We start from the raw sequence: 27,321 nt of genomic DNA, 5'->3' as shown, positions 1-27,321 counted from the left end.
TATTTTTTTGCCAAAAATGTTGTATTTTGGCCCTTGTACAATATGTGGGTTTATAGCTCTAATTTGATTTTAATATACTCAAATATCAATGCTTAATACTCTAATTATATATATATATACACACACAAGGTACTTAAATACTTAACATACTCAAATGTATCTCAAAGTTTGATTTAGTATACTTACCGATAGAAAGTTCAGTTTGTGTTTTAATAAGCTCTGCCTATTTAAGGCAACACTAGCACAATTTACGGTTCCCATTTAGGATTAAATATCCCAACTGATATAGCAGCTTTCATTCCATCATCCCATTTGGACTGTGAAGCTTGAACTGTGAATTCTCTGAGGTTTTTTACATTGTTACTTAGGTTTTAATTAATCAAAATCTCAAAATTAATCATAAACACTATCTGGTTGTCTAAAACCTTTTTACCCCACAAATGCTGCCTTTGCTGGGGGAAAGAAAGAGACACAGATCTAGCCACCGGGGATGGTTAAGTCTGACATGCTGCAGAGTTCCACAGGGGTGTCATGAAGTAGCTGCACGCAGTTGTAATTCAGCAGTGGCAGCGGGCTTCTGGACTGAGATTGGGATGTGGGATGTAGGCTACTGTGGTAACAGGGAGCCCTGAGTGCAGCAGAGCTCAGGGACAGCATATCAGTGAATACACTGAATCCTTTGGAGAGAATAGCCTAGTGGGTACTTTTAGGAAACTAATTCATATTTTGCTTCCTTCCTACCTCTGTTTTATGTACTGCCCTTATTTCTGGCATACCAAGGTGATTACCCTGCAGACAGCATAGCCGTAGGGTAGAGGTATATTAAAACACACTAGCTTTAGGGACCTACAGTGTCCCTAAAGATCAGACAGATCTTGTCTGAGCTTCTTTTATGGCAGGGGTGGGGGGGAGCACTTCTGGGATGCAATTAATCTGTCCTGTTTTAGGCATCAGGCTATGGAGAGGATGTACTGTACCTCAGAATACCTCCTTCTGAACGACTAGCTCAGGCATCGAGTTCTCCATTAGCTCAGATGGATCCTACTCAGGGAATCATCAGGAATGTTGTTAAGACTTGAGGGACTTGAAGATGTTGAGGCAACTGCAATCCCAGCTCAGAAAGGTTCACTGCTAATATCTGTGAGATTCTTCTACACTAACTACAGGGTTATTGTTTTTTCCAGAAAAGTTGAGCCTAAATTAGCTCTCAGCACTCCTGAATGTGCAGTCGGGTACTTATTCAAACCAGTGCCTTCTTGTTAATTGGAGCCAGTGAGAAGGAGGCAATGGGGCTCTTGCCCCCATCCTTCTTACTGTACTGGGATGGTCTGCATTTAATTCTCATGGCATGAGCAGGCTTGTAAGACTTGAGGTCTGACTCAGGCTGATTAACCCAGAAGACACCTTGGCTTACAGAGAAAGCTGTCCAAAACTGGCCATTACAAAGTAAAACCTGCAATTTTGTAAGGATAAACAGCTTAGAGTTCCTTTCCCAAACCTTTCATATCAAGGACATCTGCAGACTTTGGGCTATTTCCCCTCTCAGTCATGGCCTCTTCAAGAGTCAGATGTGTAGAAGTGAAATAGTTGACTTGGCTTCTTTTGAGAGAACATTGTCAGTTCCATCAGTTATTATTGTCATTATCACTGAAGGTATAATTGATTTTCTTCTTTTAACCCACCCAAATGACTCCTTGAAAATGTGACTGCTTATTGTCCTGCTGTTGCCTTGAAGATCTATTTACTGCAAAACCAGAGTCTTTCTCTTCTGTTACTATCAACCTGGAAAAGGAAAAGGAAAACGAGAAGAAAGCAAAGGATGACAAAAGAAAGAGAAAGATTTCCCGTAAAAATAAGCCAAGATTGACTTGCTCTGATTTACAGTAATGGTTGGTCTCTAAGATTTGTTTCCTTTGTTAGTGATAACATATAGAAAAACAAGTACAGTGTGGCCTGGAAATATGAGAGAGTTAACAAAAAATCATGGTACTGTCTCCATTAGGGTTCACTTTGCGCTACTGCATGTGATTATACAATTTATTTGATTGTCTGTAACTGCCCCTTTGGACCCATAGCATTGCATTTTCAGGTGCAAATCTCTCTGATATTAGTGGATTATTGATTGAATAGTGTTCTTCAGAGTCATTAAATCCTACTAACAAGGTTTTTCTTTAATTGGTGGATCACTGACCTAGTAGACCGCTGCCTAATTTTGGTTTCAGTACTGGACAGGTTTCCCAAGTTTCATCTTCACATGTAAGTTAATAGATCATAGTCCCAATAGGGAATAGTATTATAGACTGTACTAGTACATTTACTCACACTAGAAATAGTTTCATATGGCCATGAAACCCACTGATTTTAGTAGAATTATTTGCAAGGTAAAGTGTAATTCAATACGAGTAAGAATATGAATGTAAAAAGAACAGGCCTTCAGTATACATTCTGAAGTGTTATTGCAGTCCTTATCAGGTATATTATGTATCACAAGATTGAGACGTCAGTCAGGAATGGGATTTGCAGACTGGCAACATATCACTAAAGACAGCAGAGCAGCTTACCTTATGCTTGCTGCATAAAGTCAGTAGAAAAAAACAAGAAAAGATGTGTGTGGATTCCTGTCCTTTGCAGGACGATTCCCCTGCTGGTCTGTTGGGAAAGCGCTGCATTTCCTCACCTCAGAATAAAACCGAAGGCCTGGACTCTGATGGGGTTTGTGTGTGTTTTGCCAGTGGCTGATGATGCAGTCTCACCTTTCCTTTTATCACAGTAATGCTTATTCTCATATTAGGGACACGATAAGAGGAACCTTGTTATGTTCTCTAAGGTTTAGTGAGGGAAGGAAAGCCTGGTTTGTGCCCTCTTTGCTTCCATCCTATCTAGTCTTCTTACCCCAGTCCTGTTGCTCAGGCAATGGAAGAATGGCAGCTGAAGGTGCAATATTATGAGTAGTGCCAAGGCCCTGAGACCGTCATACACAGTCACCTCATCCAGATATTTCGCTGACAACCCTTAGTGTTCAGTTGACTGCTGTTCTCAGTCCATCTTGACCACACCACCTGAGCTGGAACAAAAAAAAAAAGTGTGTCTGTCTGGGTATTTATGATGAAGATATGGCAAAATAATTAAAATAATGTTTTTATGTTTTAATCACGTATCCATTCTGAGGATGCATTGCTTTTTTGAAGTAAGATGAGGAACACCATTTCTAGAAAAGCCTGCTTGTCCTCGTGCATATACAGATACACATGAAAGCACCATAATATATTTTCCTCTGTTTACCCTGGAGCAGCTCAAGCTGTACATTTCTGAATCCAGGGTAAATTTGCTTCACTGACACAAGAAAAAAGCCAAAGGAAATCTCTTTTTCCCTACTCATTAGATATGTTTATTTCCCCTTTCCTATCACCCTGCCTGTCCCCAAGTCTCCCAGAGATTAGTCGAATTTATTTTGTATTCTCTGCTTTCCCATAAAAAGGTAATACCAATGCAACTGCAGGATGGTTTTTTTGTCCCTTTGTAGAACAGCGTAAACTCTCACTACATTTCAGAACGTACCAGGCCCATTGCACAGACAGCTAAAAAAGCATGTCTGCCATTTGGGTGTGTTTGTGGGGGCAACTGGATTAAAAAAGGGAGTAAGTACAATATGAAAATCTGAACCTCGGCCTGAGGATTGCAGGTATTGATGTACATCCATGCAAAGACGTTTTTACTTTAAAGCCCCTTGTATAGCTCTGAGGCAGGACACCAAGTTTAAACACTTTTAACTGTTAATTAAAGATGTCTGAAATTCTGATACCTAAAATTTTAAGGCAATTGGAGGGAGTTTCTTAGCATCTAAAGTGTAATGTAGGTTGAGAAACATCTTGATTTCTTTTAAGCTGTAATCGTAAGTGAATTCCAACAACTGGAAGTAAAGTTGAGCCTAATGTGCACCTTCCTTATTTTGTAAAGTTTCCACCTGTACCTTAAGTTATTTAATCTCTTAAATTTCCACACACACTCAGTTGAAACTCTGCCCAGTGTGGTGATCTAGCAAAAATGTTGAGTTTGCAATGTCCACTACAGGCAAATGAATTTTTGCGTGGTGTGGTTCAGGATTCATTACAAAAGCAAAACATACTAAAAGCACCTACCTATCTGATGGCTTCCCTACTTTTATTTTAGCATTTTCTGGGGGCACAAAAGGAACCCTAGCAGATTGTGCAACTTCTTTCAATATTTCTCCCTTGCATCTTTTTCACTGGAAAGAGAATTTTAAAATTGAATGAAAAGAGGGCACGAACGAAGGCATTTATAAACACAAACAGAGCCAGACTAGAAAAATGGGTCCTCCTGCCGTCACGTCTGACTCCTCTGTCTGAATGGCTTGGCTTATCCCCTGGAACCAAGTTAACCTCAACTTTGCAGTGTGTAGTAAATAGCTCTAAAATACTTCAGTGTGGAAATGAATCTAATTAATGCTCTCTGTTAAACACGAGAAATATAAGGCTTGGAAAAGCTATGTTGTATTTCAGTAGGGAAGATGCATTTGCATCCAACACTCTTTTCCTTTTATTTTTAAAAGTTACCTTCCTGTAATTGCAGACTAGTTTAGAGCTAAGATAGGAGCATCTTAACAATAATGGGCACTTTTTTAACAGATTATTGCCAAAAGTGCATTCTTTATTCCAGGGAGACGCTGTAATAGATACCAGTGCTTTAGTAATGATACAAGCAATCTGAAAGCTATTATAGTTTCTTTTATAGTAACTTAATCTTCATATTGTTTTATATGTCTGGAATTTTAATAGTGTTTTTAATTTATGAAGAGAAGTATATTACATATTACTAGTTACATGGGAATATGAGCTAAATAACAGACCATTGAACTATACTCATACAAACAAATATTTTGAAGTACTTAAACGAGCATAAGGAATGGAACAAAAATTAAAACATGTTGTAGAGATATAATAGCATCTTTTATTGAATGAGCCCAGAAGCATCTATTCTGGACTGTTACTGGTTTTAATGCACATATTTTCTAAAGAAAAAGGGGAAAGAACACGGGTACTTTTAGACTGCTATTTAAAAATAAATATTTTATTTAAAATAAATGTATTTACCTAATTAATAAATGTATTTGCATTATTGATTGCAAATAAACACAAATTCCCATGTAATTTTTTAATGCCAGCGAAATGAATTAATTAATATAAACACTTGATTATAAGTAGAATGTAAGCGCCTATGTAGATTCTTGAAGCCAATGCAAAAATGAAGTATTTTTTCCTATTAGTTCATTGCCATTTTAAATATGTATAGAAATGTTCACAGTTGACAAGGAATATAGTGAACTGTGCTCAGACTTGTAAGAGCGATATCGTAACACTTTGCTAAGCAGTGAATTACAGAGAGATATGATCAGCGTAGCAATTTAGTGATTGTAAAGCTATTAAAAGTAGGGATTTTAAATAAAGAGAACCAGTTCACTGTTTTGAAAAAAGTAATATTCTACTTTAAACTGTCATTCTGTGTTTCTGACTCTCAATTAGATATTTCTAAAATGTCAGTCCCAGATTCTGTTGTGACCGTCATCATAATAAAATGTGACAGCAAAGATATTATATCAATACTTTTTCCATAATTAGCATTAAAGATCTCTCAAGGGTTAAGCACAAAGGTTTTCCACTGGATGGACTGCAAGCCTTGTGCCTTTAAAATCTTTTAATATAGCCGAGACTGGTGACAACCAGGAGACAAATCTATGAACAAACCCGTTTGGAGAGAATAGTTTTGTGGTGTGTGATGTATGTTACGTAAATGAGCTTATTAGGACTCTCATCTATTTTATTATTGGTGCCCAATTTAATAGAGGCATTTAAAAAACAATATTTCTGCCTGACTCCTTGAAATGAAGAAGATACATTGATATAATTGAGAGCAAATGATTGCATGTTGTGCCATTTAATCATGTCATTTTTCAATTGCTGTTTTTTGCACTTCACTGCATACTTATAGAATATTTAGCTTCAGTATAGATTAAGTCCCACAGTATGCAACTGAGTAGAGTTCCCATATTAGGTGACATTTTCTTTTAACCTTGAAATCAGCTAAAGCACACAGGTTTGGCAATACTTTTCTAAAAGATGACAAGTCATCATTCATTTCCTATCTTTGTCATTTAGCTTTTTATTTTGAAGAATTACTTTCTTCCTAATATTTTTTGAGGAATTATTGGTTTTCTTTTTCATTCAGAAACGCAAATTATTTTCACTACGTATCCTGTAAGAATGGAATTTGAAGTACAGAGATGCACCACCTCGGCAAGAGAAGTTCCAGCAGGCATTGCCATTTCACAGAGAACACTGAAAACTACATTTTACCCAACATTTGCGAGCGTACCGTTTCCTGTTTTTTAGTGCTGTTAGCCATGACACTTTAAAGTTTTACATTAGCACTTTTGAAGTCCTGCACTAGCCAAAAATCAGACTTTAAAATGCAAATTACAGGTTTTTTTAAGAGTTGCAGTTTGATTGTTTTACTCAGAAGGGTAACTTCCATTCTCAGATTTTGCCTTAATTTCTGCTTAGGGTTGTTGTACTAAATAACAACAGTTCCATCTTCATTTCATCTTCCATCAGGCAACAACTGATGCAATTGGAAGTGTGTCATTCCCTCCCTCACACACCCACGTCCTGTAACAAGGAGAATGAGTAAGACTTTAACAGACCAAGGTTAGACAGAAACGTCCTCTTAGGTCTGGTCATTCCAGATTTATCTGTAGTCAAGATTCTTTCATTTTCCTAAAAACACCCAGTATTGTTTGTAGACAGAAGCACAATGTAAGCCTAGAAATAGTATTTGTCTCAGTATACCTTGGCATTTCTTCTGAACCTGAAAGCGCGAAGAAAATTCCTCTGTGTAAGTTACCATTTGTCATCTTCCAACTACTTTCAAAGCTCTGGGCATCTCAACATGAACCTTTCTTATTCCTAATTGTAGAGTAAAAGCAAGAAAGAAGGAAATGGTTGAAAGAACCTCAGATCCCATAAAAATTAATTTTCCAAACAATATGTAATAAATGATGCTACAAAAATCATATCTCAACATTTTACATGGTGATTATATGTGGATTACGTGGATTTAAGTGAACTAATCTTGAACTGACTTCTAAACTATTAAGCATAAGTATTCCCACTGAATTCACTGAGCACCTTAGTACTTTTAAATGGTTAATATAAAACACTTGCTGAAGAACCTTGACGTAGCAGTGCTTTAAGGGGCCAGGTCATCTACGGTGCTATGTGAGGAAGCTGGCTTCCCATCCATGTCCTTCAGTTGGGCAGAGCAGGCAGCGCAGTGCAGCTCGGGGGCTGGTACACTGCAGGAAAGCTGCGGGATGGAGGGGACTGGGGCTTGAGGGACTTGAATATTCCTCAGCTTCCCACCTTTCCGTGCTTCCCATATGCTCTGGCACTGCCTAAAGCAGCACACATGTTTCTGGTCATATGCTGTTCACTTAGGAGTCACGCAGCTATGCAGAACACCTTCTGTTCAGATCATGGCTAGTTCCATCCCCATAGATAGTGCCATTAGCCCATGGCTTGGAAAGAGTGTTTGATGTCATTTGACTCAGCAGGGGCTTTTCCAGATGATTTAAGGCATGGTATTAACAAGCTGTGAAAGTAGTTTCAGCTAGGCCTTTTTAGCTATGCGGGTGATAACTTCAAAGCACTGAAAATAGGAGTAGGCAGAGGGAAGAAAAATCTTCTAAGATTCTAGCAACGGGGACAGGAATCCTCAGTATGGGAAACCACGACTCGTAATAACATTATAATGAATAACACCTCGATGTTATCAGAGTATCTGTTGCAAAGCAAAGGACTCAGGCACAAAGTCAAGTTCATACACGGCAGCTGTGGTTACTGTGTATACTCTTTGCCTGCAGCAAAAAAGTCAAATACATTAATTTAAGTCTCACTGCAAATGGTTTAAGTGAATGTGTTTCTCCCACATTTGCAAAGATTTGGATTGTATTTACAGTTACCACAGCTCAACGGACACATGATAGTGTGAGGAGCCACAATCGAAAGCATCTGATCTCTTAATCTATACTTCATCAACGGTTCTGCACACACAGGAGACTAAGTGAACCTAAGTGATGCTCCTCAGCCCACTGTAAGATCATGTCCTAATTTTCTAAACCGAGTACCCAGTAGCTTTATATAGCAGCTGTAGACCATCGGGTTCAAGCCTTAGTAGAGACACTCATAATCTTTCATTTTTTTTGTCTTTTTTTTTTTTATTCATCATGATTTATAGCTATTAATTCACAATGTAGACTATACCTTGCAAATAATTAAAGTAACCTTGGGCCTGGAAGCATACCTTGCATGTATAACTGCCGTATTGAGAGGTTTTTATACAAGCATGCCATTTTAACAATAACAGAACATGGATGAATATACAAACACTGTGAGATGTTGCATCATAGAATACAGGCAATTATTGTGTCCCTTTAGGTCACTGTATTCCAGACCCTAATACTGCTTAAATTCATTATTGCTAGTGCTGTTATCCAGGGTTTAAAGATGTCTTTACATGATTAAGTTCTCTGGCTTTTAAAGTATTGTTGCTGTAGCCAACTCTTTCAACACACTGTTAGACACAAGCACTTCATTCTTATCCTGTTTAATATTAACCATAATATCATGTAATAAAATTGAAACAAAAGTGCCATAGGCCTAATTGTACTGTCACAGACATGTAAATCAGAAATAGCTTTGGTAAAGCTACTGTTATTATGCTGGTGTAAAATTGATGTAAATTAGAAATGACTTGGATGCTGTAGCTCTGCTTTCAGATAACACAATGTAAAGGCTTCACTTAAACTCCTGTATAATGGCTTATGAATGAAATACTCCTCACCTCATCATATTATATGGTATTGTATGCAAAACCCCCCCCCCCCGCCCCCCCGATATTTATAAGGGATGACATAATCTGATAGATCAAGGTAAGTTAATGCTGTGGGGCCAAATTCTGAGCTGTATTGGCTTCCATGAAGTTAGTGCAGATCTACGTAGATTTGACTGCCATCAGCATGTAACTTACCATCACTTCCATAAAGCTGAATTGCTTAGCAGCCATGAACTGTAAAATAAGAACCCTGACATAATCTTTAGGTAGATTTTTTCGGGTTGGGTTGGGTTTTTTTGGGTGTGACGTTAGGCTAAGGAACAGCATTACAAAGGAAATGTGCCAGACACAGTGGTTACATCAAGAGCTATGAAGGAAACTAGTAATGAAGTCTAGGAAAATAAATAAGGGCAAGTTCAGGAAACATAAGTGAAAATGCAGCTCTGGTATAAATTGAATAATAAAATTCCTGGTCATATTTTGCCATAAATAGTGGTTTGGGAATTTGTCATTCACCTTATTTAAAATTCAGAAACATTAAAGATACAGGGTTCTCTCATTATAGAAGTAATAGAATTCTAGCTATTACAGAGTTAGGGTAATTTAAATAGCTATAGAATGCATTATATCGATAAGTGGAACATCTGTATGAAATGTCCACCTGCTAATATACTACTCAGTGTACTTTACAATGAAATTGCACTTAATCATTTTAAGATGTCTTCTAATGAAGCCTTATCAGGATTAACATTTTGAACACAAATACTTTTAAGCATTAAAACTTCTGCTTTAAATGAGATTGCATTGTCTTGTTTACTCTTGTTGATTAATAAGCAATCTGTTAACTGTTAGAACGGCCCAATTGTGCCAGTGAAAGTAGATTAGTAATTCAGCTATGTCTGTGGGTTTAATCATCATTTCTCTTGAAGGCTTTGAATAAAAAAAATCACTTGCACACTATCCATAGTCAAAGAAAAGATAATATTTTTAGATGTGTATACCAATGTTTTCCTTCAGACTTTCAACTTGGTATTATTGATCAAGAACATAGAGCAGCAAAAAACTTCTTTGAGGAACAACATTTCTAAGTATAAATTCCGATTTTTAATAAAAAAAGTGATATGAAAATCTGGAACCTGAATCCACTTTTTACAGAATGTTATTATTTTGCTAGTAAAATTCAGGAGGGCAGGTCCTGATTTTTTATCAGTTAATTCTTGTGAACAGCTTTGAGAGGTGTGGTGGCTTTTTTTGTTTGCTTATTATGATTAACTGGGGAAGCTTAAAGGCAAATACCCTGTCTTCAAAAAAGATGATAGTTCAGATTTTCTCATGGGGTCATGCACTTTCATCTGTGGCATCCCACAGAGGGAAACAGATGTTGGCAAGTTACAATTTAAATTATTTGGAAAGCTCCCACGTGTGGAGCACAGTCCTGTTAAACTCAGAGGTAGCACAGGCCTGTGATAACAGCTGAATACTTGAACCATGCAATGCTATAAAAGTATAGGGCCTCAGAAGCTGGGCTGAAGTAGTCATCCACAGATGTGTTTGTGCCTTCTGTGCCCTAGCTTCATAGATATTTATTATTATTAAGACAAGTTCAGAGTTAATAAAATCCTGATTTGATGTTGAATGATGGTAGAGTGCGATTGTGGATAAAACCATGCTCAAAACCACCCCATGCCATTAACTGCTTCTGGGTGGTAGCTCCCTCTTTAGCTTAGGCATGTAGGATGCATTATTTATACTGCTGTTCAATAAGATTCTCAGTGTAGTTACTTGAGTTTCTGGCATAGAACCAACATATCCTGGCTCCCATCAATATTCAGCAATATTAGGGCTTAGCAATTGTGTCCCGTCATGCAGTTCACGTCAGACCACATTCATGGTAGCGCTGGAATCAGTATGATAAAATAAATGCAGTGAATTACTCATCTTTTAAAAGGATACAGTTATGACAGTATTCCTACATTTACTTGAATATGGAACTACCCTGGTAATATTTTATGATAACAAAAACATCTGTAAAGAATTTTATACTGAATTTTCTCCTTCCTTAAGGTTTCTCCTCTGACAGGGTACATATGACCCATAATTCCTATTTTTCTAGAAAAATACACATTCTCATTGCATGACTACAGTTCTTTCCCCCTGTTTTTTCCTGAAGAATTTCTGAAGCTGATTACTGTCCCGGTAACTCATTTCAGATGTGTCGCAGCTAAATGAAAAAAAGGGAAGAAAAAAATAGTCTACATCATAAAACTTTCAACATTATTGAGACAGTTAGCTATGTATGGCATTTGTTTGAAGACCAAAAGTAGCTTTACTCCTTCTGTGCTGTTAAAATTAAGACTGAGTTTATCTGAAAATAAAACACTAAGCTTTGAGAATTCATGGAAAAGCTGAAAAAACTATTGTAAGACAGAGACTGGGCACTATTAAATATCAGAAAATAGTTAATGTTTTAATTTGCAAAGTATTCCACATGGATATCTGTTGTTTATCTATCCTGCAGTCTCTATGCTGTGAGATCAAACAGAGACGTCGTGGGGTAGCCTCTGTGTTGCGATTATGCCAGCACCTCCTGGATGACCAGGAGACCTGCAACCTAAATGCAGATCACCAGTCTATGCAGCTGATAATCGTAAACCTGGAGAGAAGATGGGAAGCCATTGTCATGCAAGCTGTCCAGTGGCAAACAAGGTTACAGAAGAGATTGGAAGAAGACTCGGTGAGTAATGGTTGCTTTAGAAAGATCTCATGTGGTTTCATTCTTCACGAGAGACACATTTTCAGTGCAAGACAAACACATTCATCTCGGTGTTTTCTTCTGATGGAAGATGCCATTCCTAGTCTTTACTGCCAACAGGTGAAGCTTTACTTTTTCAGAAAGTTTTGTATTCTGTGGACAGAAATTATTAATAAGGTAAACTTAAAGTATATGTATTCTGTTTGCTGGATATTTAATCTCGTCTGATCCTGTCAAGTAACAAAAAAAATCTTCTTGTGTTGCCAAATTGCTCACTACCTAACAGAACTGGGCCCAGAGATATATTCCACCAATGGTAAATATATTTTGGAAAAAGTATTTTCTGTGTAAGTAAGACTGATTTTAATTAGCATCCCAGCAGTAGATGTGTATTTCACATAGAATTCCATGGGTATGTGATTAATATACAATTCTGTGTTATTTGAATATAAGCAAAATGCATTAATTTGCTTTTATCTCAGGGAAATGATTCCTAAGAGGCACAAGAGCACTCTGCTTAAACCATCCATTAAGTGGCATAAATTAGACAGGTTTTCTACAGCAAAAAACTATATTACAAAGCAGTATCTACATTTAAACAATAAACCATAGGGGGAACAAAATAATCCCTACTGTAAAACCGTTGACTGTAATGGATGAATTGGCTCAGCATGTTTCGTGCTGCTATCATAACGCTGAAGTCTGTGTACTGCAGCTACATTGGCAACAATGATAACCCCGTGTAGTGCATACACTGCAGAGCCTTGATGAGATTTGAGAACAAGTGACATATATTTAGCTTACATAATTTTTTAGGCTTATATCAAACACATAAAAGGAAAAAATGCTTGACACTTACATGCTTCCTAACAATTATCTGACTAACAGTGAAATACTACTTTTGACTTCTTTTCGTTAAAGTTGCTTTACAAAAATAACAGAAGCTGTAATTCTCTTGTTAAGTTATAGTAGTGTAGTATGAAGATATACAAGACATTGTCCAGAAACCCTAGCAGTTCCTGCATGAAAATACTCTTGGTTTATACAGGCCAAAAATTGGTGAGTTATTGAGGAGGGTGCTGTGGACGAGTGAACTATTGAAGGTAATAATAATCTGTTGCTTGCCTGCCTTTATCAAATGTTACAAAGTAGGAGTGCTTCTCTGACTGTTTGGTTTATTGGCTTCTTTGTCTCAGGTGCTGAGATAGAAATGGGACCTGAGAAAGGAACAAGATTGAACAGACTTCCATGACAAGTCAAAAGGGGCATGTCTGTGTATGAGGCAACATGGAAGGAAGTCATAATTGAAAAGCAGATGTGTCATTATTTAATAAGCATGGGAGTAGTTGACTGACAATGTAAGAAGTGTAGATAAATGAGGAGAGTCAGTTAACCCCTCAAAATTTTGATCTGGTTGGAAGAAGTGTAAAAATTATGAAGCTACATGTGATTGTACGAAGGTACAGAGAAAAGATTGTTTTCAGCCTTTCCTTATATATCTATGTGCAGAGAGGGAAGTATCAACTAGAGCAGAATGCTATGGGAAACAGCCAAGGAGATCAAGCAAGGGCTTTTACTACATGACCAGCAGAAAAAGGTCAAATCTTAACGATACTAAGATTCATCTCATAGAGCTAGTGAGAGCTGTAGGTGTCACAACTGATGCAGATTACCAGAGGGAGAACAGTCATACTGACTGAGCACGAAGAACAGAGGAGATCTGGAGAGGACAGATCAAGAGTTCAACTTTTTCTGTGCTTAGTTTATGTTGATGGATACTAAGTAGGAGATATTTAAGAGATAGGCAGAAGAGTGGGGTTAGGAGCAAAGGAGTTTACTTGAGTTCTCAGTCCAGAGATGGAAAGTGCAGATATAAGAATGCATATTATCATCTAAAAAGGAGAAAGGGAAGCAGGTAAGGAAAAAGGCTTGTTCAAGTCTAGTGAAAAGCAGATGAAGGAAGAACAATTAACAAAAAACACTCAGAAGGTGGAAGCAAGACAGGTGTCCTGGGGGGATTACAGAGAAATTGTTTGAGCAGCCAAGGATCAGGTTAGGAAACCTAAAGCCCTGATGGAATTAAATCTGGCCAGGGACATCAAGGACAACAAGAAAAGCTTCAATAGTTGCATCAGTGATAAAAGGAAGACTGGAGAAAATGTGAGCCCTTTCTGGAAGGAAACAGGAGACGTGGTTACCTGAGGTATGGAGAAGGCTGAAGTGCTCAACAACTTTTTCACCTTGCTCTTCACCAGCAAGTGCTCCAGCCACACCATCCAAGTCATAGAAGGTAAAGGCAGGGACTGGGAGAATGAAAAACCACCCACTGCAGGAGATCAGACTTGAGACCATCTAAGGAACCTGGAGGTGCACAAGCCCGTGGGACCTGATGAGATGCATCCGCGGGTCCTGAGAGAACTGGCAGATGAAGTGGCTAAGCCTCTATCCATTATATTTGAGAAGTCATGGCAGTTTGGTGAAGTTCTCGCTGCCTGGAAAAGGGGAAACAGAACTCCCGTTTTTAAAAAGGGAAAAAAGGAAGACCCAGGGGACTACAGGCCAGTCAGTCTCATCTCTGTGCCCAGCAAGATCATGGAGCAGATCGTCCGGGAAACTATGCTGAGGGACATGGAAAATAAGAACATGATTGGTGGCAGCCAACATGGCTTAACTCAGGGCAAATTGTGCCTGACAAATTTGATGGCGTTCTGTGATGGGGTTACAGCATTGGTGGATAAGGGAAGAGGAAATGCTGTCATCTACCTGGACTCATGCAAAGCACTTGACACTGTCCCACATGACATCCATGTATCTAAACTGGAGAGACACAGATTTGACGGCTGGACCACTCGGTGGATAAGGAATTGGCCGGATGGTCATACTCAAAGAGTTGTGGTCAACAGCTCAATGTCCAAGTGGAGACCGGTGACGACTGGCATTCCTCAGGGGTCGATATTGGGACAGGCGCTGTTTAACATCTTTGTTGGTGACAAAGACAGCGGGACTGGGTGCACCCTCAGCAAGTTTGCTGACGACACCAAGCTGTGTGGTGCAGCTGACACACTGGAGGGAAGGGACACCATCCAGAGGGACCTTGACAGTTTTGAGAGGTGGGGCCATGCAAACCTCATGAAGTTCAGCAAGGCCAAGTGCAAAGTGCTGCACATGGGTCAGGGCAATCCCAAGCACAAATACAGGCTGGGCGAAGAATGGACTGGGAGCACCCTGAGGAAAAAGAACTTGGGGGCGTTGACAGATGAGAAACTCAACAGGACCCACCAATGTGAGCTTGCAGCCCAGAAAGCCAACCTTATCCTGGACTGCATCAGCAGAAGCGTGACCAGAGGTTCAAGGAAGGTGATTCTGCCCCTCTACTCCGCTCTCGTGAGACCCCACCTGCAGTACCGCATTCAGCTCTGGAGCTTCCTACATAAGAAGGACATGGACCTGTTGGAGCAAGCGCAGAGGAGGGCCGTGAAGATTATCAGAGGACTGGAGCACCTCTCCTGTGAAGACAGGCTGAGAGAGTTGGGGTTGTTGAGCCTGGATAGGAGAAGGCTTCAGGGACACCTTACAGCCACCTTCTGGTACCTAAAAGGGGCTTATGAGAAAGATAGGGACAGACTTTTTAGGAGGACCTGTAGTGTAGGACAAGGGGTAATGGGTTTAAACTGAAAGAGGGTAGATTTAGACTAGATATTAGGAAGCAATTCTTTACCGTGAGGGTGGTGAGACACTGGCACAGGTTGTCCAGAGAAGCTGTGGGTGCCCCATCCCTGGCAGAGTCCAAGGCCAGGCTGGATGGAGCTTTGAGCAACCTCGTCTAGTGGACGGTGTCCCTGCCCATGGCAGGGGGGTTGGAACTAGATGATCTTTAAGATCCCATCCAACCCCAACCATTCTATGATTCTATGAAAACACAGAGGAGGTATAAAAACAATCTAGAGAGCAGAAAAATTCTGGGCAGAATTGTGTTGACAATCTGATCAAGTGGAGTGAAAAGTAAAACAGAAGCTGGTAGAATAAGGATCATGAGAAAACGTGAGAGAAATTTAAGGGGAATTAAAGGAAGAAACAGAATTAGTGAGAATCTAGAATGAAGCTGGATAGAAAATGGAGATAGGACTTTTGAACAATACATTCACATTGAAATGAGAGGGAAGGCAAGAAATAGAAAAAGATATAACAGAAGATAAGTGCCTCTCAACAGTGTCAGAGAGACAACATTCTTGAGTTCTGATGGTAATGAATCTGGGAGAGCGGGAAATGAGAACAGAAGTAAGAGAAGTCAGCAGCGAAATAGGCTGGTCAAGTGAATGGGTTAGAAGACAAATACGAGACTGAGGAATAGATAAGATTAATAAAGAAAAAATGTAATAGTAAAGCTTTTTAATTCTTTTGCGAATTGCTGGTTATATTTTTGTGATAGTTCCATCTTCAGAATATTTTTAGTCATATTACTAATATATTACATCAGTAGTTCTAGTAAACTGTTGGTTAGTGCTACATGAAACGTTTAATGAGTTGACTGGCAGCAGAAAAAAACAGTTGAATTTTGAAGCTTCAAAACTAAATGTGTGCAGTGTTAGGCAACCAAACAAAGAAAATCTTTCTTGGAATCCTGAATGTTAGTTGCTAGAGGCTGATACCTGCTGGGTGTGTAACTGCCCAAGAGAGACAGGACTCAGTTTCTGCTGTGTTTCTCTAAAAGGTGAAGTACCAGAAAGATGAGGACTTGCCTTTTTCATCTGCAAAATGTATCATTTTGTTTTAGTAATATGTATCTTCTATCGAACTTGGAACAGAAACAAGTTGCATTTGTGAGCTAACTTAGTGCTGAAGGGAGGTCCAGGTTACTGTGGTGATAGCATATACTCTCCTTTTGCGTGTGGGGAGCTGCCGTGCGGAAGCAGTTTGCTGTTTATATCTCCAGTTACTCTAAATAAACTGTTATGAGCTAATTAGAGCTTGGCGCTGCTCTTGCAGCAGGAGTGAAGGAAGTCTCACGTTTCCGTTTGGGATTGCCACTGACCGGCAGTTGAGGCATGGTGGGTCTATGAGTACAGCACCTTGCTTGATATATGGACTCTAGGAACCTCACAAGGTGCGTGCTGCTTTGTTCCCACTTTGCCTGAAGTAGTCTAGAGTTATTTGCTGGGCTAAGTTGACTTTCTCGAGGCAGGGGGTGTATCGTTCTTTCTGCTGAGAAATGACAGCCTTTAGAGCTATCATGATGCTCACCTAATTTTCAATGTGGGCTGTTTATAATAATATGATTCTTTGAAGTATGTCAGTATCTACAAGTTTCTCATGTTGATACATCTGTATTCTCAACATTTAAAGATGCCCCAGTCACTGCAGAATTCAGGTTTCTTTGTCTTCCCTGGCCTGAGTTGGCATGTTCTAGCCTTCCTTTTCATTCAGTTCCTGTGTAGTCATTTCTTGGGTAGGTACCAGAACTGTTTCTTCTGCTTCCCTATCTCTCTGTATTTGATGGAGTGCCAGTCTTGGCACACAAACAGTATCCCTTGGTAACAAGTCTTTATTTGTGGTTGCCCACAAAATACTGTAATTTATGAAAACAAATGAGATGGTTTTATACCCTGATGGCATCTGACTCATTCATGGCATTTGACTTGCTGACAGTAAATAATATAGCCCAAATGATTATATTGCCTCATATAAGTACAAGAGTCACTTGCATCTTTACTGTTGTCTTAATTTGTGTGCTTGGATCTTCCTTTGTCCTGTTTCTGCCCCTTTTTACATTCAGTCACTCATCTAGGCCACTCAGAGCATTACAAAGGTATGCTGGAATTAACCACAAAAGGCTTTTCTGTTTCTTTTGAATTGTTTGTCTACATTGATGGTTTTCAGCAATGTTTAATTTTGCTCAAATTTTGCAATAGTGAGCACCATAAGTTTACAAATAAGAAGATATTAACATGTACTACAAGCACATAAAGTCTGGTAAAAGATGTCCTCATACATGAAAAGTTATGTCTAAAATGTGAAATTATCAGTAAGAATCACTGCAGAAGGATGAAATGTGGTTAGATTCAGTAGGCTAATCTAGCTATAAAGTATTCGTACAATGAAAAAAACAAAGATTACTTTTTTAAAACAGCAGGACACTTGTCTGCTGGTGGAAGCAGTCCTAATCTGTTTGAGCAAAAGAGGTTTTTATTTCCTACACCTGTTTGGGTTTTTTTGGTGTTTGTTTATTTGTTTGTTTTTGTGGTAAATTCTTTCCCCCCAGATTTATCATTCCATAGTTTGCTGATATAATATTATACGTCACCTAAATTTTTGCTTCAGAATTAAACAGATACCTTATAGTTTGCCTAACAAGACCCTGCTAGCAATCATCTTAAAAGAAAAAGGAGACTGTCTGGCAATGGCAACAGCAATAGCAACAATCTTTAGTCAACTAAACCCAAAATTGCCATCTAAAATTTCTGCTTAACAGCAGGAGAAGCTTTAACACACTATGCACTTTCCTTTAAAGGGTCTAGTCTACCTGAAAGACTGAACAGTTAAAAAAAGCATTTGGGACAGACTCAGTCATGGCCATGTCCACAAGTTTACAACAGTTAAATCAAAGTGGGAATACGTTGGGTTTTTTATGTAATTTTTCATTTTTTTAATCTTCTGCTCAGCCAGTAGTATACCCAATGTAAGTTATTTTCATTTCAGTCAGTTGTTCCAGCTGCTATAGGTGTTCACAGTTTGGGGGTGTTCTGTCCAGGTCAGATATGAGTCTGTATAGAAAGCTACAGCGAGGTGACGTGGAAATTCACTTTTCTGGGACTGTTTTACCAATATTGGAATATATAGAACTGTTGTACTGCCGCTGCTGGGAGAAAGACAGAACTGTGGTTTCTAATGGATTTTACTTCCTAAGTTGCAATTCAATATTCCTGCCTTTTTGGTGACTGGAGAAGCTGCTTTGTCTCCAGACTGCTCATTCATTGAATGAGAAACATATCTGTTTTACAGAGCAGACAATCTCTTTTCTTATTCAACAGAGAGAGCTAATTATTGAAGGGACAGTATTAATCATGCTTTTAAAATGGAGATTTTGAGCTAAGGCGATTTGGGTTAAGGTGCTGTAATTCTCACATTATCCTGAAAATGTCTGAAATATTCATTTGTCTGATCACTAAGTTCACTACTACGCTTCATGAAAAAAAAAAAATTAATTTCTCTTGTTCTCCTGAGTCATCCCATGTGTACACTGTACTGTATGTCCAGCAAAACCTCTGTTGGCTAGAAAGTATGCTGTACATCCCGCCACATAATTGAAAATAATAAGGCCACAATAAATGGGATGGCCTTGGGGTATAACACCCAAGGGATTCAATTGGTGTCGCTTTGCATCAATGTCCATGCATCATGGTAATTGAGGTAACATAACCAATTACCACATTTTAATTAGAGTTGTAAGGACTTGGGAAAATTTGCAATGGCGCACATGGAGGAAAAAAAAAAAAAAAAAAAAAGGAACCTCCTTCTTTTCCACAAGCTTGTTTCTGATGAGGTAAAGAGCCTGTTTAGGATTTTTTCCAACATCCTCTTAGTTTCATTCTTTATAATGCACTTCAAAAAACAAACTGTTTAAAAATGCTATATCGCTTCTGATCTGGTATCTTTATCCTTTTTCTCAATATATCTGTTTCCGTGATGCTTTCTGGAAAAGAATACAGTCTTTAATAATACTAGGCATGGTGTCTTCCCTTCACTTCTCTGTATTTAAGTCACTGGTGCAGTATTTTTTCAAGCCATGGAATGACACTTGTTCTAAGCTTAAAAGAAAAAAGCACAAAAAAACTTCCTTCAGAGGTAAAAAATGAATTTGTCATTGTTCAGTTATTTGTTAGATAGCTTCAATAGACAAAACCTTGTTTCCTAAAAGATCATTATTTTATCACAAGCCATTATTTTGTAAGGTGAGATCTAGCTAAAAATCTTGCATAAAATTTAGAAGTTCATCAGAAATGCCTAACACAGCAAAGTACTGAGTGATGATTAACTTAATCGGCTGAGCAGGGCACACTACATGTTTTAAAGTGTTGAACACCTCTTATACGATCTAGCCCCCCAAAAGTAATTATTTAATGACTGATGTTTGAACCTTTACACATTGTTTTCTTCATTACCACAAGTAGTTGGGTTTTTTTATATTTGACCTCTTCATATAGTGTATGACTGTAAAACCTTGATTGCTTGTATTTGTTTTGTCAGTCATCTTGTTTTACTCATATTTCAACACTGAACACTGCTCACTTCAGTGCTTCCTTAATATATATATTTTTTAAGTGAATGGGCATTTCATTGTAGAGTCTTTGATGTGATACACCATCCTCATACTTGAGGTCCTTACATTTTTGAGCTTCTGGGTTGCATTGTGTTCCTGATTTGTGACATGGAATAATCATCTGTAGGATCTAAAATGAAATTACTTAAATGGTGAACATAGGTCTAGATTTTTCTTGGACTTTAATTGGAGATAGTTGATAGGCCCCACGCTCTTGCAAGAAATTCTATATTTCTCATAATTTTTTTGAGGACCAGACATAATTATGAAGGCAACCATAACAGCAGTATGTAGAGTCTGGATGATCTGGAAAAACTGAAGCTGGTAAAGTCCTTCTTATTGAGCAGATCTTGGTAAAAAAATTGCAGACCCAGCAAAGTTAAATAAAAATTCAGAAAAATGCTTGTTATATTCTTGATAAAATCTCCTGAGTGGTCACCTACAGTGATAGGTTTTTAGAGTGAACAGAAAGAAAAAAGAATACATTTAAGTCTTCTGCAGAAGACTCTTCTCCATCCTCAGAGGCTGCATAACTTTCTGTCACAGCTAACAGTACAGGGTAACAATCCATAGGTGAAATACTCCATGCAATGTTACCAATCTGCTAAATTATTCAACTGTTTCCCTCGCTCTGGCAGATATCATTACGTTTTGCCATGGCTTCATAAAATGATAGGAAGCCTGAGATGTGTATTCAAACTCATAACCCCAGCCAAACCAGAACAAATTCCAGTCCTCTAAGAGAGCAAACCTTCAGAGGGGGTCATCTGAGCTCACTACCACCAACTTAGACTTCTAGTTGTTGCTCTAATTTTAATTATGTTATGAACTCTAGTTGTTGATTGTATTGGGCAAGAAGAGGCTAATGGTTAATGCAGACTCGAGAGACTAAGGCAACCCTATTTTACTATTTCACAATCTCTGTTAAACCATAGTAAGTCTCAGCTCTCCCCCTGGAGAGGATGAAAAGTAAAGGTACGTGCTCCTAACTTTCTCTAGAGTCCCAGAAGATGATTTGGGATTACACTGAGTTGTTACAGTTGAGAGCAAATGTACTCACCAATTCTACTTTTTTGCTTGTCTGACCTTTGCTGTTTTCCATTAATGAAAAGGGAGCATGGAACAGAAAATCTTCACGTGTAGCACAGTTTCAGTGTGGACAATGTTAGGAAGAGGCATTCCTGTGGAGCCTCTTACAGCGCAGTTTATCTTTGCTCCATAAGGTGAACAACCTAGAGCAGAAAGAGTAGCTCAGCATTCTTGCTCTTTCAATCATTTTCTCTGCACTGAAATTTCCAGACCTAAAACATTTCCTGCTAATATTGATAGTGTTAATTACATATTAATTTTTAGTTTACATTACAATGAAACCTACAAGAACATTTCTTGTAGCTTGTTCAACCACAATCCTACATTGGCAAATTTCAATCACCATCCGCCTCAGCTGGACTCAGTATACTTCTTTGGGGTGTGTATTTCTCTTCTGTGGCTCCTTGCTAATTCTGCAGACGCATTTAGGCTTTTTGCCCTCTCCAGGGTACCCAGCAAACTTTGTGACATGAGAGGTGAAAGTTACTTTTTTGTTGTTGGTGTGAGTATAGGAAGATAAATGAAATTACATGAAAAGTAAAGAGTTATTTTAATGAGAAAATCGATTGCTGTGATACTTTAGTTACTCCAAGCCCCCTTTGATATTTTTTTTTCTTGATGAAGCACACAACATTTCTGTGCAGTATTTGAAATTTACTTGCTTTTTTAGAAGAAAGGTTTCTTTATGAGACTGGGAATGCTTCATAATGGCTGATCATGTTTTTAAACAAAAAGGCTGTAAAAGCAAAATAAATAAAGCATATGTTTCCCAATATTATTTTCAAACCAAACATGGTTGCATGATCATGTATAACTACTGTCCATAGCTCATACTGACTTAAGGTATTCAAGGCAGAAAATACCATGATCATAGTGTTACAGGACTCAGCTCTTGGTGTTATAATTAGCTCAAAGCATAGTGTGTGAATCGGGTATAAAATACTGCATCTGCACTAATGGTTTTGTAGTAGTGTCCTGTGAGCAGTCTGTTTCGGTGGCTGACAAGTCTGAAAGTCACAGATACTTTCTTTTTTTTTTTTCTTTATTATGTTCCATTATGTTAGGGGAAGAATGACATAAATTTGCTGGCTCAGTGCCATAAAGTTTTGGATATACACCTACAAATATACATATATAGTCATATCTTAAAATGATTACTTTTTTGGATTTCTTCTGTATTCCTTTTCTGGTTAATTCAGGTTTAATCTGTTCAATTGTATAAATTCAGAGAGAGGGAAATCTGACATAGTTTGAAGTTTGCTGAATCACTTCATTATAGCTCAGGAACATTCAAGGCTGGTCAGCGGTGCTGTGTTACCCAGTGAGAAGCGGGAAATCTTTTCTTTTGGGCATATACAAAGCTTCTGTGTTCATCCATGCAGCCAGAAGACATTTCTGTTCCTCAGCTATCTACTGGTAACTCTGTGTTTCAGACTGGTGCTGTTCCAGAGTTGGGTGAGGGAATTTTATAGCTGGTAGAAAGTTGATATTGCTTCTCTGAGGATCTGATGGTTTTTAAATGGTTGGTGTTTACAAACCCTCAAGAGATTTAGAATGCCATTGAGGCCTTCAAAAGTGCCATTTTATCACACGGCCCTGTGATTGAACATATGATGATGAAAACACTGTCATATCTCATAGGCAACAGCATTTGACCCCCCTTGGTGGTGTATCTAGCATTCTTAATTGCTTTGCATTTATAGATAACTACAATATTAGTAAATCGACTTGCCACAATTCTTTAAAATAAATATTCCACGAGTATTCAGAAAAATTCAAGTTTTGAGACAGCAGAATCCAATCCTATAAAATCTGGAAATGTGATATTTGTAACTTTGGGATGGGGAAAGTCAACATCACAGTAGAAGGTTTAGGTCTTTATAGCATGGTGGCCTCTGGTCTACCAGCCATCCGCCAATCTATTCACCTCTTTTTCCATGCGACAAATTGAATAATGGTCGAAACAGTGTGGGTAAAACACTTTCCACAGCTTTGATAAAGAGACATTCTCTGCTCCTGAACTGTTCATTAAAACTGTAAGATGCGTAAAATCTTAAGTGAATTCTCAGGAATAATCAGTTTTAGTAGGAAAAGATGTAATCAGAAATTGGAAGCCTGATGTTTCCAGTGCGTGCAGATGCTGAAAGAACTGTCAAACACCATTTAAATGGCAAAAGTAACTCATTAAAAAAAAAAAGAGAAAAAATGGGTAGGCTTTTGTTTTCAAGGACAGAGATCTTGTTTCAAAAGATTTCACTTCCTCTTTAGGCACTTCAGTATAGGGCCAGACATTTAAAAATGCTCAGCAGATAGCAACTCTCATTGCAGTACATTGTGTTCAGGTTACAGGATGAAGTCAGTGTTTCATTTAGATGCCTAATATACACTAATCAGAGATCATGACTCACGCCAGCATTGTTTAAAAAATTAGAGTTAACGGAAACACAAAAGTCACAAACTTGTGATTTTTTAAATTAATTGATTGACTTGTTGCACTGCATCTCTAATGGCCCCAGTTCTGCAAGGAATGGTACATGAGTGTAATTGAAGCTAATTTTCTCTTATTTTGTTTCAAGACTTATCAAACAAAATAGTTTTTAGAAAGAGTAAGAAACCTTATGTTCTGACAGGTTGTACAGCACTTATTTCCATCTTACAAGGGTCTTCCTTATTGGATAATATGGACCCAGTCCTCCAGCCATTATGGAAATATATTTGCAGGATGTTCAGTAAACATATGCATAATCAGTGGTTCATTGTTCAATATTATAGGACGTTCCAGGAGCTGCATCAGCTGTAAGCAGACAGGAATACAATAAAAAACTATTTTAAAAATACACGGAAAAAAGGTACAATTAATTAACTTAACACACAAAGTAAAAGGTACTCAATGAAATTATGAAGCAGGAGATCTAAAAGAATCAAAAGGAAATACTATTTTCATGCAGTGCATAATAAAAATTAAGCTGGTTCCTACAGGATGTTGTGGCTAGCAAAAATACAAATGAATTCAGTAAGTAATTAGATAAATTAAGGGAGAAGACATCAATTAATACTTATTGAATTCCATTTCTGAAAGTCCCCACAGGCTGTCTTCTTAAATTTGGGATGGCAGCTTTCATGCCATCCTGTGTGGTTTTAACTTTCCCATAAACATTCTGGCAACTGCAGGAGGTGAACTCAGCTGAACAGACTGTCCATCTCACCCAAAATAACAGATGTTTTTTAAAAACACATGAACTTGCAGATTTGGAGGCCTACCTGTACTATATTTTTATGTAAAGCAAAAAACTTTTAAGGAATCCCTAGAGGGTTTTCATTGTATTGAGTGGTTTCTGGTTTTATTTTTGCTATTTCCAAAGACTGGGATGTGGCCATTTAGGTAGTCTGCTTTCACCAGAAAAAAAATTGAAAAAATACTGCAAAATGTACCCGCTTAACAGATTTTCAAGATATTTCTAGCACATTTTTCTGTAAAATATATAGAAAATATAATACATACATCTACTTTATATTTAAATATGTACATACATTTACGTCAAAGGTACTATAATATACATTAAATAATAAAATGTAAATCATTAGCAATGATGATCTGAATTCCATTTCTCCTTACATATAAGACGTTTGTGTCATCATTGTAGCTCTAATCCATATTCAGGTCTTCATGTTTGGTGTGCAGTAATATGTAAATTACCTAGCCAACTGCATTAAGCAGTGTTTGTTTATTCTATTTCTTTTGGCATAGCATATAACTGAATTTCTGCCAAAAATGTGGCTGCTTCAGGGAACACTGTTCAAGTAGAAGGAAGTTTTGAAAGGAAACGCACATCATAAGTCTTTACTCTCCGAAACAGTAAAATCAAAGCAAACTTTCTGTTCATCATAATTTCTGTATTAATGTAAAATAATGGGCTTGTAAAATACAATGAGAGAACTGAATCTTTTTAGAATGCTCTGTTTACATTGGCTTTGTAAACAAGAATACAATACTAAGAGGCAGTGATTTGGTTATATGTGGAAAGGGTGACTAAAACTGGTGAAATGTGAAAATGGAATGTTTAAGAGAACTTATTTCAAAATGGCATATTAATCTCCCCTAAAACATAGCATTAAAATGCATTTAAATTTAGAAAGCAGTGAAGTTTAAGTGTTAAAAAAATTGCATTAATGATGCATAGAGCTATCTACTTATGCTTGCAGTCCTTTCAGTCTTCCAGTCTGACACTTCCTTTTTTATCCAGCCAGCTAATTTCCCCTCTTTTGTGAGGAGTAACAGTTTTCACAGTAGTGCTTACCCAGCAAGCCTCCTTATTGTTTCATGGTTAATTATCTTCTTGAGCTTCACCTTCTCGAGTGAAGGGAGAAAGGCTGGGCCTCCCCACAGCTCTAATGAAAGCTAGGTTTTAAAAATGCACTGTGTGAATAAATGCAGTGTCTGATCTACCAACATAATAAATGAGTTCCTAAACTTTATGGATTCACAGTTCATCCAGCAGGTTTACTGAACAATGTGGAAAGATGCTTTATTTTAAAAATCTCTTTAAGGGGGGGGGGGGGGGGGGGGGGGGGAATATTGCTTCAGTATGAAACCAAATACCACAAACTCTTCCAAAATTTCTAAGCGTTACACAAAAGGTGAGTGTCAAATGTTCAGTTTCAGTACAAACCTGAGCTGCTGTGTGAAAGGCTTTGCACTCTATACTTTAAAGTTCTAGATTAACAACACTTATATTAATAATGTTAATACTAGTAGCCCTGTGACCCTCAGTTGTTACACCACTTTGTAAACTCTTAGTACTCATTGGACTTTTTGTGCCTCACCAGCACTGAAAATAGCAATTGTAGACAGACTTAAATCTTCAGTTTATGTTCCAATTTGAGCTCAAGTTTAAACTGTGTAACATTTAAAATAAACTCTCCTGTAATAGAAGAAAGTTGAACAATAGCAATAGTGGTTTTGTAATAATGAGATACTCCCCATTGTAATTTTGTACTCAGCCAAACTAAAGCAGCCAAATATAAACTTCTCACCGTAGTAAGATATAGTTGTCCATTACTTTGTCTTCTTCTAAGTGAATTTCTACAGGGTAGGCTTATATTAAGTAATTTCTTAAATGACTGAACCAAAATGTGCATATAACACTGATACCTTAAGACAATGGACAGGATCTATGTGATGTACCAGATTAGGCTGCAAATTCCAGTCCTTATTTCTCAGCCATCTCCAGGGCTACGTCGGCATCTGTTATGTGCAGAGAAAACTATAAACGTCATCACTTACCAGTGATGGAGACAAGAAAAAAACCCTGGAAGTTCAAGGATGAGATGATCTTAGTGAAAGAGCTCTGCCTAGGGATCTCTTATACTTGGAAATAAGGCCAGTGTTTCTATTTTGCAATGTTTGAAAGGCAGCTCTTCTTAGATATAGGCTGTGTAATGGCAAGGAGCAGTTGTATTCTTGGAGCCTTAAGGTGCTTGCCATTGTAATTTTGATTCATCACCAGAACTCTCTGCCACTCATTGACAACTGAGGTGTTTAACTTAACACTCGGGAATCCATAGGTAGGCAGACTGTGAAAGTATTTATAATAGGCAGCATTCTTCTAGCCTTTGACTTCACAATACTTGCTTATTGACTCCCCTCTAGTCAATATCCCAAATTTACAGATGGCAAATCAATGACTTCAGGAAGTGCCTGAACTGAGATGACAAAGAAATTGTGTTGAAAATTTAAAGGGGGGTGGGGTGGGGCGTGGGGGGAAGAGAACATTCTCTTTGATAATGTAAATTAGGCTAAATCTGGTAGTCTCTCAACTGCTTCATGAGGAGGTGAAAGTGATGATAGAGCCAGATATTTTTCATGCAGTCCTGTCATTCATAAATAATAAAGTCTGCCTTCCCAGTATACTGGAAAAAAATTTATTTAGAAATTCAAGCCTCTCTCCTCCAGCTCTCGGTGAGAAAACTTTCTTCCTAGGTTTATTCTAAGGTCAAGCTCCGAAGGGCTTATGTCCTATTCTTTTGTACCTTATCTGTTTCTATAGTGATCCTCACTCTAGTTTTTCTTGCAGACACTCATTTCTGCTGAAACAAAGCTCTTAAAAACTCTGTGATTCCAGGTGTGGTGCTGTGCCTGTTGTAGGTTGGAGATGACCATTGTGGCCATGAGTGTGTTCATAGTGTCCACTGATTTGTTCTGGTTTAACTGAGAGTACATCATTAAAGGAGTACCAGTTCCAACGTAAGTGATGCT

At 38.0% G+C, this 27,321-nt stretch overlaps 1 protein-coding gene across 2 annotated transcripts in view; it reads left to right on the top strand.

The window, feature by feature from the left end:
- The window catches only part of AKAP6 (A-kinase anchoring protein 6), a 287,348-nt gene that overhangs the window by 243,266 nt on the left and 16,761 nt on the right, over positions 1 to 27,321 (top strand). For both annotated transcript variants that reach the window (XM_027791675.2, XM_027791676.2), the window contains exon 12: positions 11,426 to 11,641. In XM_027791675.2, coding sequence (XP_027647476.2) covers positions 11,426 to 11,641 — 216 coding nt within the window. The remainder of the gene's footprint in view (positions 1 to 11,425; positions 11,642 to 27,321) is intronic.

This window comes from Falco peregrinus, chromosome 1 (assembly GCF_023634155.1).
Source record: "Falco peregrinus isolate bFalPer1 chromosome 1, bFalPer1.pri, whole genome shotgun sequence".
Classification (NCBI taxonomy): Eukaryota; Metazoa; Chordata; class Aves; order Falconiformes; family Falconidae; genus Falco; species Falco peregrinus.
This window is presented reverse-complemented; position numbering and strand designations above follow the sequence as displayed.